This window comes from Pistacia vera, unplaced genomic scaffold, assembly GCF_008641045.1.
Source record: "Pistacia vera cultivar Batoury unplaced genomic scaffold, PisVer_v2 Contig375, whole genome shotgun sequence".
Classification (NCBI taxonomy): Eukaryota; Viridiplantae; Streptophyta; class Magnoliopsida; order Sapindales; family Anacardiaceae; genus Pistacia; species Pistacia vera.
The window spans coordinates 438707-458024 of record NW_022196196.1 but is presented as its reverse complement, the minus strand read 5'-3'; the positions used below and the strand labels follow the sequence as shown (position 1 = coordinate 458024).

At 35.7% G+C, this 19318-nt stretch overlaps 3 protein-coding genes across 3 annotated transcripts; all 3 read right to left on the bottom strand.

The window, feature by feature from the left end:
• LOC116140694 (pre-mRNA-splicing factor CWC25 homolog) lies at positions 1-1989 on the bottom strand. The gene is made up of 3 exons (XM_031426290.1): positions 1689-1989; positions 1178-1487; positions 1-998 (listed from the first exon to the last, which is right to left on the bottom strand). Exons 1-3 carry the CDS (start codon positions 1874-1876, stop codon positions 129-131), a joined length of 1368 nt encoding a protein of 455 aa, XP_031282150.1. The 5' UTR covers positions 1877-1989; the 3' UTR covers positions 1-128.
• A 500-nt stretch (positions 1990-2489) lies between these two features.
• Positions 2490-5337, bottom strand: LOC116140715 (protein ENDOSPERM DEFECTIVE 1-like). Its single transcript, XM_031426309.1, is given in 7 exon segments — positions 2490-2818; positions 2929-3036; positions 3335-3390; positions 3393-3423; positions 3554-3670; positions 4107-4226; positions 4316-5337. Coding segments are annotated over 7 exon segments (1455 nt in total). The 5' UTR covers positions 5225-5337; the 3' UTR covers positions 2490-2704.
• A 992-nt stretch (positions 5338-6329) lies between these two features.
• On the bottom strand, positions 6330-9998 carry LOC116140699 (sodium/hydrogen exchanger 6-like; the record flags this gene model as incomplete). Its single annotated transcript, XM_031426294.1, has 16 exons — positions 6330-6714; positions 6833-6912; positions 6998-7110; positions 7281-7364; positions 7675-7784; positions 7919-8016; positions 8138-8157; positions 8253-8328; positions 8435-8532; positions 8620-8680; positions 8780-8827; positions 8925-8956; positions 9052-9080; positions 9611-9708; positions 9792-9811; positions 9930-9998. Coding segments are annotated over 16 exons (1080 nt in total), but the record flags the coding sequence as incomplete, so codon positions are not given.
• Between the last annotated feature and the right edge of the window lie 9320 nt (positions 9999-19318).

Sequence of the window (19318 nt, the reverse complement as noted above, 5' to 3'; positions counted from 1 at the left end):
CCTAACATTCAGTAGCTCATCCTTACAGTAAGGACATAGGCTGGTACAGGAAATATACACTCTTGTAAGGGAAAAACAGAGAAGCACGCCTGGATTATAAGGTTCCATAAAAAGGATGTAGAAGGGCATCACCGCCTAAAAGCATTGCCTTCACTAGCCTCAGACCGGCCTTGTGAATAATATGTTCGGCGACGTACCCTCTCCTCTATGGTTGAGCTTCCCCCCTTCTCAGCACCATACACACTTTTTTGAGCAGCATCCAAGAAGTTCTTGCCATTAGATATCCCATCCCGGGTAGCTTCCCTTGCATCATTTTCCTCAGCTTTCCTCAATCTTTTCCATCTATGTTCTTCATGCAATTCAGCATTCTCTTGCATCTCACGCAACCTAGCAGCCAGCTCTTCTTCAGAAAGCTTAGGAGCAACATTACGGCGTTTATGGTGTGATTGTAATTCACTCCTATTTGCAGCAGCAGAAGAACCATAGGAGCTTGGTTCGTAAGAACTTCTGTTTTCCCTTCCCTTTTTGTCAGCATCCAAATTTGTCCGACCATCAGAAGAATATCTTTCATGCTTTGACTTATCATGATTCCTCCTCACAGAATCTCGATCATCATTTCTTCTGGTTCTTGGTTCTGGAAGGTCACTGGGTGACTGTTCTCTGTATCTTGAGTCTTTGTAACGATTCTTCCCATTACTTCTCCTTTCATTTAATCCATCTCCCGAATCCACTCGTTTGCTGTGATGATTCTTCTCATTACTTCTCCTTTCACTTAATTCATCTCTCGAATCCACTCGTTTGCTGTGGTAGTGGTCCGCATGGTTTGAGCTCTTGTGACTCCTACTTTTCCCCGGTCTTTCCCCTTCTGAAGAAGTTGAATCCTCAGAATCAGATTGGTGTCCGGATGATGAATGCTTCTGATACTTTGAACTAGAACGATGCTTCTTCTTATGTTTTTTCTTGTCACGAGGCTTATCCTTGTGTTTTGTCTCTTCCACCTACCAAAAATAGACAGCAAAAGATCAGCATAGTATTGGGCTAGTTTTTTCAGTTGAATTCTTGTCTGCAACAAAATAATGAGAACACAGCTAATAATTACAACTACAACACAGTAGAAGTAAAACATCAAATATGTAATTTGAGAAGTAATAAGCATAGAGAATTGAAAAGAACATACAGATTTACGTATGAGGGCCATCTTGACAGGATTGTTCTTGACACGGGCAAGTGCTTCTTGTTCACGCTGGCGAATCAAAAGCAAAGGATCGGAATGAAGTTTACGCCAGGCATCACCAGCAGAGTGAGGTTTATCATCCTCAAATAAAGCACCTGGAGCAGACGACTGCTGCTTCGCCGTGGCAGAGGAGGAGGTAGTAGAGGGTTGTTCAAGAGCCTTGAATCCACTCCCACTTCCACTCGCCCCTCCTCCATCACTCTTCCCAACCGCTAAACCCGAATCATAAAGAAAATCCAACCGCTCCTGCCTCCTGTAAATAAAGAATAAAATTCATTAATTCTACAAACAAAAACCCTAAGCCAAAACACAGATTAGCTCAAAGCAAATTAATTTGGATATAATCATCTGTTCAACAACTAAAAACCCTAACCCTAACCCTAATCCGAATCCGAATCCGAATCCTACCTCTAACCAATTAATAAAAAGAGAATAAACTGGATAAGAAACGTACGGAACGAGCCCAGCCTGTTCTTGAAGAAGGCGAAACTCACTTCGTTCTCTCTCTTCTTGGATCTGCTTACGCAATTCGTCTAATTTCTTCTCCTCCGCATCGTGCTTCTGCTCCGCTTTCCACACGTTCTCTATGTTTCTTAAGCTTCCCGTGTGCCATCCCTTCTTATTCAGAAACTTCAACGCCATCTTCTCCCTTTGTTTCTATGAATTATCAAATCCGATCGATGAATGATTGATTACAAGTTTTAATTTTTTTTTCCTTTTCTTTTCTTTTCCCAAATCTCCCTGTCAAGACTCAAATTCCAACCCCCTTCTTCGTCTTTCTAAGGCGGCACTTTGCTTTTTATAATTACAATATGTCTCTCAATTTCTGATAATTTCAAATTTTCCCAACTACTTTTATTTTTTTTCATTATCACCCGCATTATTATTTTTTTGTTCAAAATTGGAAATTTAAAATATATTTTTTGCTTTATCCGAAAAAATAAAAAATATATATAGCTGTTATTTATATTAAAATCAATATTTACACAAAGTAAAATAAGATAACAAATAATATAAAAATAATTGAATTAGTGTTGTGTCATCGTACGAATTGTAAGATATAACATTATCCATTTGATAATCAAGTGCATTACCATTTCCTTATTTGTTCCGTGGCATTGAAGATTAGGTGGACTTGGCTAGCAATTGTGTCCGAATACCTCAGTTATTAAAAAAAAAAAAAAAAAAATTCCTTCAAATTTCTTGTGAATAATTTAATTATTATTTGCACAAAAAGAAAGTTGATATCATAATATATGTACACTCATATGTTAAATATGCAATAATAGGCCACAAAATTTGCAGGCCTTACAATTATTGAAGAACAAATCAATCAATCTTGCCTGGTCATTCACTCTATGGCCTGATTTTAACTGTAAAGGAATATGAAATTTTGATTACTTTCCCCTCCACCTCCACCTCCTCCTCCAGAGAAGAAGAAATTCCAAAAATATAAAAAGCCTCAAGTCTTTATCTCATATGAACAGCACTGAGTGATGAATTCTTGTTTTCTTCTTCCTGTAATTTAGCAGGAAGCCTCTTATGCAGTTGCATGAACTCGCCTCTTAAGCTGCACTCTTCTACCTGCAAGAAATATATGCAATTCAGATAAGATTTACAATGGAAAAGTGATTCTGGTATGTTTTTCAAGAAGGAACTTGATAGGAGACAGACAAACTTGTTTGAAATCAAACCTGATATGCATGTGTCTTGGACAATAGACCTCCACATTCTTCAATAAGAGCTCTTTCCCCACCAGTCACCTTAGCTAGTTCTGATATCAAAAATTCCACTTCTTCCGCCTGCATCGACAAGCATAATTCAGCTTCCCAGAAAAGTTTAATCATGTTTCGACTTTGTTTAGACATAACAAATCTACATCATGTGGAGAAGAGGGAGATGAAGCAGCTAATTGATTCTAGTTCTGCCTACTCAAAAAAGTGAATATCCAACCACATTCAATCAGGTATCCCATTGAAGTACAACATTATGCATTTTTTTTTTTTTTTTTATTGTTCAACAATGAATTTACTCTGAACTTAGGTAAATCTTCATTTCTCTCCCAAGATTATCCAAGGAAAGTTTCAATCAATATCCCACCTTTGGCATATAGCTTTGAACATTGAGAATTATAGTTTCCATCAACTTCACAGAAGAGTGAGTGCCCCGCCCACCTCTCTAACATCAGCCTGCCATGACAATATCCCATTGTCAGTGTAAAGTGTAGAGAGCACCAAAGTCAAAGCAATATAGAAAAAAAAAAAAAAAAAAAAAAGAGACATTTCTTCAATTATAGAGGCAATGGACAAAAAATCATACCCTAATATTCCCACCGATTGGAAGTTGAAGTGAGGCATTCACCAAAGCTTTAATTTCTTCTGACAAAGAATTCGAATAATCACCTTCCAAAGCACCCCATTCGTCCAGATATGGCATCTGAATTTGGTTGCAGAAAAGTAATGTAAATTCTCAGGTTTAACATGCATAAAAGCCATGAACTACTGTATACCTTCTTTTACTGATTGAATACTTTTTAATTATTCCAATGACCAATCTAACTTTCAAGAATGGTAGTTTCAAGTACATTACTTTTTAATTTGGTTTAGAAGAAGAACATCAGAGAATTTGAGTAAACTAAATGCAAATATAAAAACATAACAGAAGAAAATGTGTGTCAATTAACAAAAGAAACTTGGCTAAATTAAACAGTATGTATATATGCAAGTGCAACTTACAGATTACAACTATAAAAAATACGAAGATAAGTAACATCAGCCCTCATCTTTAAGAAATGGTTAGAAATGTCAATGGCTTGATTTGAGAGATATGATTCATAACATAAAGTCATTCATCAAGCTAGCAGCAGCTTTACCTGAGCTTCAAGAATTGTTGATAACATTTTTGTTCTCCGCAGAATCCCTAGTTCAATGCGTTTCCTTTTCACCGAATCATACATTTCCTCTATTTTAACCCCACAACAGTAAAGTGTTCGCTACAAGGAAACAAAATTGCAACATTTCATCAACCACAAATAAGTTCAATTAACAAAAGGATCATTCCATATTCAATTTTAACACTAACCTCGGTTTCTCTTCTCTGAGCTTGCATAAAGGCCTCACCCTTAGCATTAGCAAACCTCCACTGCAGATAATGATTGTGAAGCAATTTGAGAGAATATATGTCTTCCTGATGGCTCGAAACTTTCTTCCCCTTCCTGGCTTCAGTCCCCGCCTTTGTTTGCGGTGGCGCAACCGGAGGCAAAGAAAAGCCCCCAAGTTTCCCGGAGTTGGTATAAGACCTCGATACAGCTGGTGTTGCCTTTTCACTTCCTTTCACGGAAGCAGTAGATAGAGGAAGATTAAGCGAAGAATTAACCCTGTTGATGTTTCTCTCGCCCAGTAATCGATTCGAAACTGTTGGCAACATATCGGACTCTGATAATTGTGAAGAGTTATCATCAGAAGCGATTGATGACGTGTCTTCTTGAGATGATAAGGACTGTAAAAGTTTTGTAGCAGCCGTAGCAACGCCGCTGCTGGTCCGTTGGATGAGTCTAGGTCTTGTCGATGATTGTAAAGATGACGTCATCACAGTAGGAGTATCTGGTCTCAGGGAGTTACCAGATCTCCGTTGATGCGGATGTTGTTGATGTCTAACAGGCCGTTGGAATTGAAACGGCGACTCCAAGCTCCGAGCGGTTTCGATGGGACGGTGATTCTCGTCGGCGGAAGATGTGCCTTCCCCGTGACTATTATCTTGATGCCGTCTGTGTCTCTGCTGCTGATGTAGTTTGTGATTCGGCGACGATGAAGATGAAGATGAAGATGCAACGGGAGACATGAACCTGGAACTGACCTCTCTGACTCTGGGACGGCGATGAGTTGGGGGAGGAGGAGGAGGAGGAGCCACGGCCACCGCAGTAGTGGCAGTGGAGTTGGTAGTAGTAGTTGAGGCAGCCTGCTCAACTTGTAGCGACATAACTTGGCTCATGATTGATCCGTTTCTTCGATTAACAAAATGAAATCAAAATCGTATCTGGAGGATGATACGACAACAGGATAGGAAAGGGTCCGTGGCTGCGATTGGGAATTGGGAATGTGTAGGACTTGGACGGAGGAGACAGAGAGGAGAGCTAAGCTCACTGTTTTCTTGTAAAAGGAATCAGGGAGAAAAAAACTAGCCGTTAGGAGGGAGGATCAAGTGGTAACGGTTCTATTATTTTCAAATGAAGGTTTTAGTTGGAATCTTTTACCCGTATTTCTTTAATGGTAGACCCGTCATGTCATATTCCTTTTGAAATGCTATTTAAGATTATTACCCGAACCCGATTGGACTTGTCTTTGGTAAAAGGAAGGTCAAAAAAGATGAAAAGGGTTTCATACTTTCACCTAAGACTTATAATTGTGTCCACCGGGGAAAACACAGGGACCTTTTCGTTTATTAATTCTCATTTTGGCTCTCCTAACCAATTTTTTTTTTTTTATTTTATTTATAATAATCAAGTGTCTAAACTAAGTTATCGTACACCTCAATTAATTGAGACTCTCCAAATAATCTTTCAGATTCCGTTAAACACTCTACTTACACATACCTCAACTAATCTTTCAGTTTTATTGAACACTCTAAAAACTCAACTTACATGTCCAATGAAGTAAGATACAAATGTGATAGATGATCACTTTATAAGACTTGAATAGAAGTACCTCGGATAACCTACTCAAATAACTAAAGCCTTACCATCAAGCCACCCAACACACTTTAGGAGAAATTTCTAATAGAGTGAGGTAAGACACAAATGTGCCCGTGCCTAATGCAAGGGTAGAGAAGGAAAATAAAAAGGGAAGTTTGAATGAAAAACCGCTCTTGAACCTGAGAATTCTGGTGCATGTGATAATAGAACGCAGGAGACTGTAGATCAGTAGATGCAAGAGGTTTCCTGACTTCCTTCCCTCACCATCTCCATGGGATTGCTATGTCCTTAAATCATTATTTTTCTTGATTAAATAACAAAAGCAATGAAGGCCCTTTTTTCGCAGATGGCAAACAAATTGAATATTAAAAGTACATGATATAATTAAAAGGAACACAGCGGCAATTAAAAACATAAAATGCAGACAATGGAACCTCTTTATATGTGTTACATCGTGTGGGTGAATATAGTAGGCAAAAATAATATTGTATATTTACTAGATCTTGTACAATAATCTCAGTGTGGTAGTACTTGGACATGGAACTTGTATGACTGACCAAGTGAATGTATTTTGGCAATGTAGTCGAGCATGGACTTTGCCTCCACAGTAATATGTGCGTAGCTCTAATTCAAGCTTTCAAACTACTTTTCTACCAATTAGCAAGTCGCATTGTACCACAATCATCCCCTATGTTATCTACACAGTTAGCCCGTCTTGTTTCATACTAGTATAATTCTTCTTCAACTTAGCCACGGAAGCTGCTGCTTCTAGCAATGGGCGTTGACTCATCTGCAAACCATCCAAAAAACTCCATTCATTTTGAGCAAATATAACAGTAAAACATTTCTCAAGCACCACACTCCATAAACCCTATCTTATTTTATAGGATGTGAATAGTCTTTCTCACCATCTTCATCTTCATCTCCATTTTGACTTGTAAAGAAGGGGGTCAGATAATTCCTATCTAATGCTGTGAATGATGCCGCGCTGCAGGACAAAAGTTCATTAAACAAATAACAATTATAATGTAAATGACAAAAGTCACATGATAAGATAAACATTTAGATGCTACCTCTTGTGGAATTCTTTAAGTTTCATCTTGAACCGGTTCCCTGATGATGATCCCTCATTAAAAGAATCATCATCAAAAGTAGGAGCAACATAACCGTTATTACCCTCGTAGTTCTGAAACAAATAGTAGATTAGTAAATCACAAACTTTTGCAGATTTACTAGTCGCCAAAATACAAGCAGCAGTATCCTAATTCAGCTATTTGGTTCCTGTCAACCTGACCAGTTCATGGAAATTCTGATGTACATTAAACAAGGTACTAAATTAATTTTGGCAGCACTTACTTCACCCATAGGGATATCATGGCCATCACCTACAACTTGTAAAGCTTCCAACATGGTACCAGTTGAACCTCCAATTAGTAATACCTGAAAAATTGATTGGAAGCTTAGGTGTAAAAGAATAAGTGTCATATGTGAACTTGCAACACATTCAAAAATAGATACTTCGTTAATAAAGATGAGGCATCAACAAATGCCCAAAGTATAGCACATAAAGCACATGAAAAGTCAGACTAAAAGGACAAAGTCTTGAATTACTCTGATGTAGATAACTACTTCATACTACTTCGTATAATAAACGTAAGGGCGCCTTATGTAATAGTTTGTCAATCATGACAGAACAAAAAAAAAAAAAAAATCTGTGTAGTAATATAATGTTCAGGGGCAATCTACATACCGTCAAAACAACTATGGCAGTGGTGGCTGTGAATATAGTCTGGCCATGTCCTTCTGGGAGATCATGAACTGACTGCAAAGCAAGAGCAAACGCCATAGCACCACGAAGTCCTACAAGCCCATAATTCATTAGGATTTGGCAACACAAAAAATGAACACAACAAAAGATGCCTCAATCTGAAAATTAATTGAGGTCAGAAATACATAAAGTAAACCCCAAACTGTCAGACTTCTGCTCTTCTTACCACTATACCAAAGAGCTTTTTGATGTTTCACAGGAATTTTTCTGTGCGCAGGTCGAACCAAATTAACCAAATATGCACAAGAAAAAACATTTACTGCCCTGCACAAGATGATTGCACAACCTGATTAATGATTCCCTAATAAAAATTTGTAAAGAACAATAGTAAACATTGAAACGGCCTGATAAACTGTTCACAATATTCACAATGCAGCTTCTGTACCTTGCAACTATAATGAATAACTGAGATCAACATAGAGCAGTTAAGGAATAATAATAAAATCTTCAATAAAAATAAAAATTAAACATAAACTTTCTGATGCAGGACCCAAGGATACAATTGAGAAAAAGATGAATCCAACATGAGACCAACTATGCTGCTCCATGGCAATATCGAAGCCCATGTAAATAAATCTGAAAATTGAACAGGGGAAACATCAAGAAAGGTGAATTAGTTGCATACATAAAAGAAATCTTTTTAATTCCTTGATACTTAATAAAAACAATAAAGTGCACTCACACAAATGTCTCGGCCAATGATGATATCAAGTGGAAAAATGCCGATACAAATCGCTGAGAATTTTCTGACAAATTTGAGTATGTATAACGCTTCATGACCTAAAACAGAACAACATTTCTGTTACACGGCTTCAACACGTGATAGGTGATCATCATTCAACATTAAAATCATATATGTCTACTTACAATTCCAGTGAACAATATTGATACAATACCAGAGAGCCCAAGGCCTTCTGCAAGCATGTACCTAAAAGAGATAATTTTTATATTAAATTTGCAACATTAAGCGACAAAGAACCTAAGATGTTTCAGAACATTATAATGAATGGCCCAGGAAACTGCTTACGAGAAATAGGGAAAAAGAACAACGAGACAGCACTCCAAGTTCTGCAGGCTGAATGGAGAACAACAGAATGTTTTAATCAGGAATCTTCATATAATATTATATATCTGAAGAAATTTGATGAAGATAATATATATGATTTACTCACTTATCAATATCCAGACCAGCATACTTGAAAAGGTTCAGGGAATTAAGGTTTCAACAATACATTCTAAAGGCTAAAAGTTCATGCAGTAAACAACTGGATAATAAAAGGACTTGATTGAAAAGGATATCAAAGCAGAAGTAAATCCAACTCCAACACCTGCAAAGCAATATGTAAAACACTCTTAGCAACCTCAGGAAGAAAAGCATAAACGATAAGCTAAAATATCAACATAATGGCCCTTAACCGGGTATAAGTTCTCAATCTCCTTCAAACAACCTTTCTCAACTGTAAAAATAAATTCTGAAATCACATTTAATTATCTAGCTTAATTTCTGTAGCCCTGTTATTCAGACATTAACCATATAGAGTCTTCCACAAACTCAAACTCTAATCTCATATTTCAACAAACTCAAGCAAATCTTGTATTTCAAAATATCCTGCTTTAGTCTCACTCAAAGCATCTACCACAAAACACTTCTGAAACTCCAAAGAATCAGATATAATTTGTTACACCGATAGACATGAGAAAGCAGGAGATTCTCACAGTGATAAAACTTTTACCCAATAATATCAACAGACACACCAATATCAGGTTCAAAGTTTCAAAACTATAGCTGTCAATCATAAATCAAAGATTAATATAATAGCTTTTAGTAAGACAGCAGAAGAAGCAATTGAAGAACTACCTGCAGACATTGAGCCAACAAAGGTCTCAAGAAACCTGACGACCACCAGAAAGAAATTTTCCCCAGATGGCGCATGACTTCTCACTAGAGACATTGTCCTGTATACCAAGTACTGGTTGATTTAACACCGAACCTTAAACATGTTCTAACAGTTTATATTCGATGCAAATACTTTACAAACCTGTACAAGGATATTGCCATCTACCATCGGTTGCAACATGCAAACAAATAATTTGTGGAGTAAATAGTCTTGAGGATTAAACAAAAGATTTGCTTAAACAGAAAAAAAGGCACTTGATAACATACAACAGAAACTTACCGCATCATTTAAAACAGATTCTCCAAAAACCAAGGCATACAGGTTCGTATCTGTGCCAAGTTCCTGCAATTAGGATCATCACATGTAAACCGACCTAAGAGAATAAAGTAAGATAATTTAAAAAAAAAGGTTAAAAAAAACATAGATGGTAGGCCTTATCCTTCACAATAGCTAGCACCTGATTAGGTAATTCAGGAAAAAAATTGAATTTATGTCCAATAACAAAAAATATAAGACACATCACAGAAGATAAAGCATAAGTATAATATTACCTCATAGTAAATCTAAAAATTGAAGTTTCACATACCTGAAGCTTACTAGCACATAAATTTAAGTACTAAATAAAAATAAGAAAGCACAGCACCTGAAATTAGACAACACAGTGACAGGATCTGTTGCTGATATAAGAGCACCAAACATAAGACATTCAACAAGTGGAAGCCTGTACATGAGGTAAATAACGCCACCAAGGTAACTGTAACAGAAAGCCACAAAGAAAAGATAATGAATCAACTACTCGTACACAAAGATAAATATAGCAGTTTCTAAATAGAGAAGCACTTACACTAGGATACCCGTAACCATTGAAGATATAAAAGTTCCCAGTATAGCAAATGTTACAATGGCTCCAAAGTTAGAAAGAATGGTTTCTGCCAAAACAAAAAAATAAACAATAAACAATCAGGCAATCAACTCAAGGCAAAAACGCAATGCATGCATTAATCATAGATTATATTGAGAAACAATGACAAATACTTACAGGTGCCAAGCTGAAGCCTGACTGAGTGCACAAAAAGGGTCAAGAAAAACAGAACTTGAAGAGCCAATTCAGTATAAAAGTAGTATGTAATGTACATGCATACATACACAAAATAAAATAAAATAAAATAAAAAAACATCCATATGCAATTATTAAACGAAAAAGTAAATGTCAAGAAATGAGTCACAAAAATCCAAGTTTAGTTAGGATATAATATGATCGGAGGCAACAAAAACAGGAAGAAGAATTCCTCGTGGAAATTGAACCATGTCCTGCCAAACAAACAAGATATGACATAAGCACCTAGGCTTTCAGAATCACATCACAAAAACTAAAAAAATAAAATACCTAATATTAGTTCGGTATCAGAAATGTTAGCAAGTGCACCAACGAGTAAACCTGTGAAAAATCGAACAATCAGGTACAAAATTTAACCTAAACTAAGTGGGGAGGTTCAAAATGGAATAAAAATGAAATAAATTAAAAACTATGAGAAGAGAAGCGCTGGCTTCAGGGAGATAATAGAAGCGATGACGACGGAGAAACGTGGCCGAGAACGAAAGAGAGAACAAGATCATGATCTGAAGGAGTATGCCGACTCCGGCTGCTTGCTGCTCTTTACCTGGACTTCCTCGCGGATCGTCGGCCGGAGATATATGCAATGCCTCCATACTCGTGGAATGCAATTCCATTACCTGCATGACTAATCGACGAAGATTGATTTGTTAATTTTGAAACTTGCTCTCTTTTCTTTTATGTTCGATTTCTATCGTCAAATTCTTCTTCTTCAACTTGTTCTGATTCTCTTTGTTTCGCGTTTGACTCTTGCGCCATTTAGTAAATTACAGTTATTTCTAATGCATCCCTAAACTGTCCACTATTTATTAACCTCTATATTAGTTTTTAAAAATTACACTTTGCTCCTCTTCAGTTTCTAAATCTAGCCAAATAATAACCTTTACAAATTACAATCAATCCCAAAAAAAACAAACTTAATTAGCGGAGTGATGATCGTTAATTACAGATTTAATGAATTAATTAGTAATTCGGTAACATGCAGAGGACTTATAGATGGAAACTGGAAAGCATCCAAAGCTCGATATTAATTAGGAGGAGCTGTCCATTTGGGCTTTGGCCCAATAATGATATTAATTAGGACAAACTCTCTTTTGGGCTTTGGCCCAATCTCAGAAATTGAATCCATTGTGCATAAATAAGTACAAGCTTGTTTAGGAAGTTTAATAAACTACTAAGCATTATAATTAGAAGTAGGGACTTGATCTAAAGACCACTAATCAAACAAATTACTCAATACAAATGCAAATTTTTGCTTCACTTTGAAGCATATTTTGTCTAGCAATTGGAGACCATCATCATGCAACACTATTTTTAATAGGCATGTATGTCTACTGATTGTCGTATAACTACGTACGGATTTGGTTATAAAATTGCCTACAAATGTCATGAAATTTTAAATATACGAATCTATAATTTTTTTGGAATCAGCCGGCGATTGGAGAGGTCGACAGGAGGGCGCTCACCGGCCCATTCCAGGCATGAACAACATTGTTCCACTAAATCGTTCATGCTTCTGCCCAAACTAAGGAAAACTCCTAGACATGTTGTTCCATATGGAACGGCTTGTTCACGCAAGTCATTCATCATTCTGTCCATTGGAGGATTTGGGGAGGAACAACCGTTCCAAGACAATGAACTACAATTTGTCTATCCTCAAGTTGTTCATGACAAGAACGACTCGATTTCTTGTGCCCGTTCCCTGTTATGGAAAATCAGAGATTTTTAGGGTAAATCTAGCACGCTCATTTCACCTTCATGAACGACCATTCCTCTAAGCTACTAAGCAGAATACATGTGTTTTATTAACCTTTGACACCAATTTACATTGGATACTCAAAATCCTTCCCCATTACAAGCATACAAGACATAGCCGATATACGTGGGCTACAACGATAGATTTATATAATGTAGTTAAATTGGATTAAAGTGGAGAATCAAATAAATGAAAATATTGGAACCATATTTCACTATATCATAGTAAATATTAAACAACAAAAAGAGACGCACCATCAGCTACATTCACCAAAGTCACCAAACCTGAAACTTGAAAGCAAATAGCCATAAAAAAAGAGTATACACTCAAACATAACACTAAGAAAACTAGAGTACATTTGACAATTGCATGGGAAACGCTGCATGCATTCGTGGTTAAAAAGAAGGAAAGATACGTTGCCTTTAAGCAGCAGGGTACAGAGATACATAATCAAGCTTAGCTTTGAATACAATATAGGGCTTCTTCAGTTTAACCTTGTATTTGATCTTGATTGTAACTTCATCTTCTTCCCCCTAAAGTTTCACCTAGAAACCACTTTGGAGTTGCTTAGTCCGAACAAAATGAAGCCAACCCACTGAAAGAACAGGCTTTCCATACCGGCCCCTGCGGACGACCAAGCGAAATGGCCTCTTTTGGCCTTCATCATCGTCCTCCAAGATTTTCAGATAATTCTGGTGTTCTCCGAATGGAGGGAAGGAACTGAGGCTTTTGGTTGTCACTGACAATCTATTTTCAACATCTGTCTTGGTGAGTTTCTTTGAGAAAATTTTGAAAATTGACATTGCTAATCGAATTGCAAGGTATGTAGAAATTAAGTAGAGAAAGTGGGAGACTGGGAGAGAGAGAGTTGATTTCTAAAGTCTTAATTAAACTACTTGTGTATCTACATGTATAAATCAAGAAAAAGCAAAACGAAGTTAATTATCAAGTAATTAATTTATTTAAACTTTAATCTCAGCCATTAAATGAGCTGATTTCTAAGTGTTTTAGCTTTTTGTGAATGGATATGTGTACAAATTGATAAGTAGAAAGTAAGGTATAAGAAAAAGTTATCAAGTAATTAACTTGTTTTAAGCTTTAATATAGCCATTAGGTATTGCATGCACATACAACGGATATCATTCTCCCAGGGGTCAGTTATAATCAGCATTTGTAATTAGTCCTTTGCTACGAAAATTTCGTTGGTACGTACTATTTCCATTGGCACTTTTTCTTACATATCTTGATGGAGATTGATATTCCTAATTTTTAATCTAGGAGTTGTGCATGCTTATCTTCATATTGACTCAAAATATAAATTAGAGGTACCTGAAACTGATAGGAAAAAGACTTAGAAAAGAATCACATACCAAAAGAAACAAATCCAAAACAGTAATTTTCTGGTACCTGATGCCAAGAACTCAGAAAACAATTTCATACCAAAAGAAACAAAAGCCCAAGCATTTTGAGGTACCTGATACCATTGACGATCGTTGCATGAGAGTTCTATCTTTTACTGCCCATGGGTATACTCATTGTAATTAAATTTTTTTTTTTTTTTTTAAAATAAGTAAAAATTTGAAGGTAAAAATGTAAGTATTTCAAGGTAACTGGGCGTTATAAGATATTAGTAGGGTATTTTTCTGTGACGTGATGAAACTATTAAGGATTATAAAATATTAGAAAGATATTAGTTCAGTATAATACTAAAATTACAACGTTTAGTGTCAGTTTTGATATGAAAGAAAAAAGCGCTGCATAATTTTCGTTCTCACTCTGGCTCATCGTCTCTGCTTGGTGGCTCTGTAAAGTTGACAAGCTCTCTCTTTTCACTATCAACACTTCGTCATTCTCTCCTGCTGGTTTCTCTACTTCTCTAAAGTTCTCTAATTTCGTGTAATTGGGTTTGTTAGTATAATTAGCTATTATTTTTTACAGAATCTTAAACTAGATAAGGATACTACGAGTGTGATCCATATCCAACCAATTTAACAACAAAACATACTATAAAACCAAGTTGAAATTCGGACAAACATAAAACAAGAACAAACTCACACTTACTTATTAATTCGGACCAAGACAAATAGAAACACTTCAAGCATAAAGAATTGTTTCACCAACTTGAATTGATTCATTACCAAATCCCCTTGTCAAGATTTGGATAAAGAATGTACAATCAAAGAACACAAAAGTTCTCTTAAATGGATAAACCAATTTCATATATTTTCAAAAACTAAATGATATAATGAAATAGTTACTCTTATATAGGCAAATACAAGGATGACCAAGTAATTTACAAATATAAGAAAATAAAATAAAATTGGCTAAATATTACAAACCATTCATTCAAAAAGTAAGGTCATGCCTATTTAATGCAAAAGAGACACAATTCCCTAATTTTAGAATCTATGTCTTTAATCACCTCATTAGTTGTCTAAGTTTACTTCCATTAGATCAAAACTAATCAATAATCCTAATTAAGTATACTACTAAGAGTGTAAGAATTTAGGTCTTGAGAATCATGTAAATAGATCCAATAAGGGATCATGTGGATCTTTCCCTTTGGAATGTAACTTGGGCTGAATTGAGCTTTTTCAATTCTTGGACTTCTTTCTTAATACAATTGAACTTCCCTTGTTGTGTTAGGACTTGGAGTGGTTTGGGTCGAAATATTTGGACTCTCTCCCTCATTGGAACTTGCTTGAGCCGAATATCCTCCATTGTTTTCCACATTTCACAAATCAAGTGTTTTAAGACTTGAAGTGAATTTTTTCAATTTAATCGAGTTAACAAGTGTTTTAGGACTTGCAATTGTTTATCCACTCATGTTTACAAGTGTTTTACCAAAATGAGGTTATAAAAAGTGAAAACCCATGATGGAGTAGTTCATTGAGTAAAAACAATCTGCTTAATAATATTTCAACTTGGCTTGTTTCTAATTTGGATTAAGTTTTAACTAATTAATGTGGTTTTTGGTATGGCTATTTTGGATACATGTCAGGTCTTTAGATAAGGCAATTGCAATGCTTCAGATGCTATTCGCAGCAGCGGGCCGAAGTTCCCCGGAATGGGATTGCTTTCCGGTGACTTTCACTTTGAATGATGATACTACTGAGTCGCTCTCAGCTTTTCCAAATGATTGTTATGGAGATTCCATCGATCCCTTTTGTGCGCCAAACACTAACAGAAATGGTGCAGCAAACTGGCTTGGAATATGTCCGTATGTTTGGAGGAGATGAAGGTGTGGCCTCGGCCTCCGGAACAAATCCCGGTATTAGTAATGGAATCAGCGGCAACAACGTTACCAACACTTAGCATAAGCTACCTGCAAAAAGTTTTTGCATTTCCTTATAGATGCATTCAAAGACGCCGCCGTAGTTTTCCTCTTCGTATGGTCTACTGTGTCTCGCGGTCTTCGGATCAAACAACACGGGGTGGAAGAAGGTTGGTATGAAGGTGGGCTTATATCTGTAGTTCTCCTTTTGGTTGTAATAGTTTTTGTGCTTACCAATTACACTGCATGGGGTAAAACGTTGAGTTCCATATGCGATGATGAATCCAATGAAAGAACTCCATTACAAGCTCGGGTTGACAGAAGAAGCTCCTTCATTGGAAGAGTAGGCATGTCCGCGTGGGAAGGAGTTTAATGGTAGTAAAACTGATTTGATGATGCATTGAAGTCAATTGCATCTCTTGCTGAGTCCACTGTGCCATTTGTTAAGCAGCAAACCCAAAAGGCTTATCTTTAGTTGTCTCTCTCACACTTGCTCATACCATGAATAGAATGATGAGTGATGAGGCAATTGTATGGAAACTTTCGGCCTGCGAGACATCAGATCAGATGAAAGTGACAAAGTTTTGGCTAGGTCAAGAATCCATTGAAGAAGACTCTTCCAATGACATTGCCTCAAATAAATGAGGAAGAAGAATTCCTCGTGGAAATTGAACCATGCCCTGCCAAAGTCAAACAAGATATCAAATATGCACCTAGACTTTCAGAATCACAGCACAAAAAAACTACCTAATATTAGTTTCGGCATCAGAAATGTTAGCAAGTGCACCACCGAGTAAGCCTGTGAAAAATCGAACAATCAGGTACAAAATTTAACCTGATAAAGTGGAGGTTAAATTTTTTTAATTACAGAGTTAATGAATTAAATTAATTAGTAATTCAGTAACATGCAGAGGAGATATCTTTGATGGAAACTAGAAAGCATCCAAAGCTGGATATTAATTAGGAGGAAATCTCCCTTTGGGCTTTGCCCACCTATGATATTAATTAGGAAGAACTGTCCCTTTGAGCTTTGGCCCAATCATGATATTAATTAAGAAGAACTCTCCCTTTGGGCTTTAAGCCCAATCTCAGAAATTGAATCATTGCGCATAAAAGAAGTAAAAGCTTAATAAACTGCTAAGCATTATAATTGGAAGTAGGGAGTTGATCTAAAGACCACCAATCAAACAAATGCAAATTTGCTTCACTTTGATGCATATTTTGTCTAACGGCTAATATTACTCTGAAAAACCCTGCTCACTAATTTTCTCTTACAAACACAATATGTCAACTCGCAATTGGTCAGCTCACAATGGGTTCCGTTTGCCCAACGATGAGTCCTGCCTGACCAAATGTGTGGTGACCAATTGAGAGTTATAATTAGGAAGAGTTAACCAATTCTAATTGGAAAAATACTAGGTCCACAATCCAATCTCACAACCTCTGACATGACAGCTTGTAATTAGTTAACTCATAAATGAGTCCCGTCTACTTGCTATGGGTCCCACCTACTTAACCAATTACGAACTGTCATATCGGGGGTTATGAAAAAAAGTTGTAAGATTGGGTTGTAAACCTAGCATTACTATTCTACTAATAACCCACAAAGTTTGTAGAATTGTAACAATTTGCAAACTTTGTGGGGTTACAATTATATTAAGGATAAAGATTGACTCACAATTAAATCTTATAAACTTTCTCTCACAACCTGACGTGATAGCTCGCAATAAGTTATGTCTACCCAATTGTGAACTGCTAAGTTAGAGTTATGAGATAAAGTTTATGAAATTAGGTTATAAATGTAGTATTACCCTAATGTATGGAAGAGGTTATTCTTGTCATTTCCTCTTCTACTAATGTTAGCGGACATTGAAGGCTTTTATGCTCACCCGCAATTGAATAATGAGGGTAATACTTCATGAGTTCATGTCTGAAATCCCAATTCATAAAAGCCTTCACGTCCGCTAATACTTCTCTGAATTTTTTCTTTGTCAAAGATCACCCTGTAACATTTTAGCTTCAAACAAAGGTTTCTTCAGCACGTACAATAATAGTTTCAATATGTACAAATAAAAGATTACCATGTAACTTTTACTAAAGCAAATGAATAATAATAATAATAATAATAATAATTGGGAATTACTGGAATTTCGATGATCAATACTGATTATGAAAGGAGACAAAAAAGCTTACTTAGCCTATAATCTTGACTGCTAATTACAAAAACACACAAACACTGGTGCCGCTCAACCTGTATATGAGCCCTGAGCTGTCAAAACTACTGAATTTCTTACATAAGCCATTGAATGTTGATGTTGAGAGGACTTGATGCTGAGCTGTACTGGACCATTCATTCTGCACTTCTATTATTGATAAAAACTTTAATCCTTAACCGTGCACAACCTAAAGAGAAAAATTGATAGTTTTCACAAGAAAATTTGGGACCATGATCGGGAGAGTTCCACGTCTGTACCAACAATAAAAAAATCTATACCTGTTAAACTTAAAAATATAGAAAATAAAACACAGAACTATTTATATAACTAATAATAAAAATAATATTATATTAATATTTAAAAAGAGTATAATTTAATAATTTAAATAACATACTCATCAATTTTTTTTTTTTTCTAATGAAACATATTAATATAATATACTCATAAATTTATTCTAACTAATCAAACATATTTTCATAAAGATTTTTAATAATCTTCAAAATAATCTAACTTTCTAATAATTCAATATTCTTAATAATATCAAACACAACCTTAAAAGTAGAGATTTGATCTAGAGACCACTAGTCAAACAAATTACACAACACAAATGCAAACAAACAGTTGTGAGTGGAAGTTGAGTTTCATTCCCCCTATACATTAACATTAGTAGAAAAGACAGTTGGTGGTTATGATTCATTTTGTCCCTACACTAGTAGAAACACGTAGACAGTTGTCAGTGGTAGTGGAATTGAGAAGAGTGGTGTCTTATGATATCAATTAGGGTTGAACAAGAAGTTGCGTATGTTTTTCCATGGCCTATATTAGACAACATTCTGGCCCCCTTTATTTCATTCTTTTTAGAGGGTGAAACATAATTCAACCTTTTTAAGGTTGAACAAAAATTCAACCGAAAAGGAATCGTGGTATCTTTCCATAAATAGTACCTTAGTATCTAACACTTTATAGCTTATGCAATGATGCTTGTTTATATGCAATATTATATCATTATGGAATAATAAAAAAAAAAAATTAATTGTGATATGCTTTCTGATAGAGTACAAATTAAAAGGTTGGAAATTAATTACAAATTAATTATAATGATAATTTGGTATTAACTTTAATTGACATTTGGAATATGCAATTCAAACATTTTATTCGCAGATCGAGACATAAAGTATTAGTGAATCTCTCCCCACGCATGCCTAGTTGATCAGTTTATTATCATAAGAATACAAAGGTCAAAGTAGTTTATTATCATAAGAATAATAATAATGATAAATAAAAATATTTTTGTAATACTTTGTAAGT

Bases quoted from the DNA above. Each gene is read 5' to 3' on its own strand.
- LOC116140694 (XM_031426290.1), bottom strand. From the start codon at position 1,876: ATGGCGTTGAAGTTTCTGAATAAGAAGGGATGGCACACGGGAAGCTTA. The intron at 1,488-1,688 runs GTACGTTTCTTA...CTTTATTTACAG, and splicing joins GAACAGGCTGGGCTCGTTCC to GAGGCAGGAGCGGTTGGATT. The intron at 999-1,177 runs GTATGTTCTTTT...TATTTTTGGTAG, and splicing joins TGGCCCTCATACGTAAATCT to GTGGAAGAGACAAAACACAA.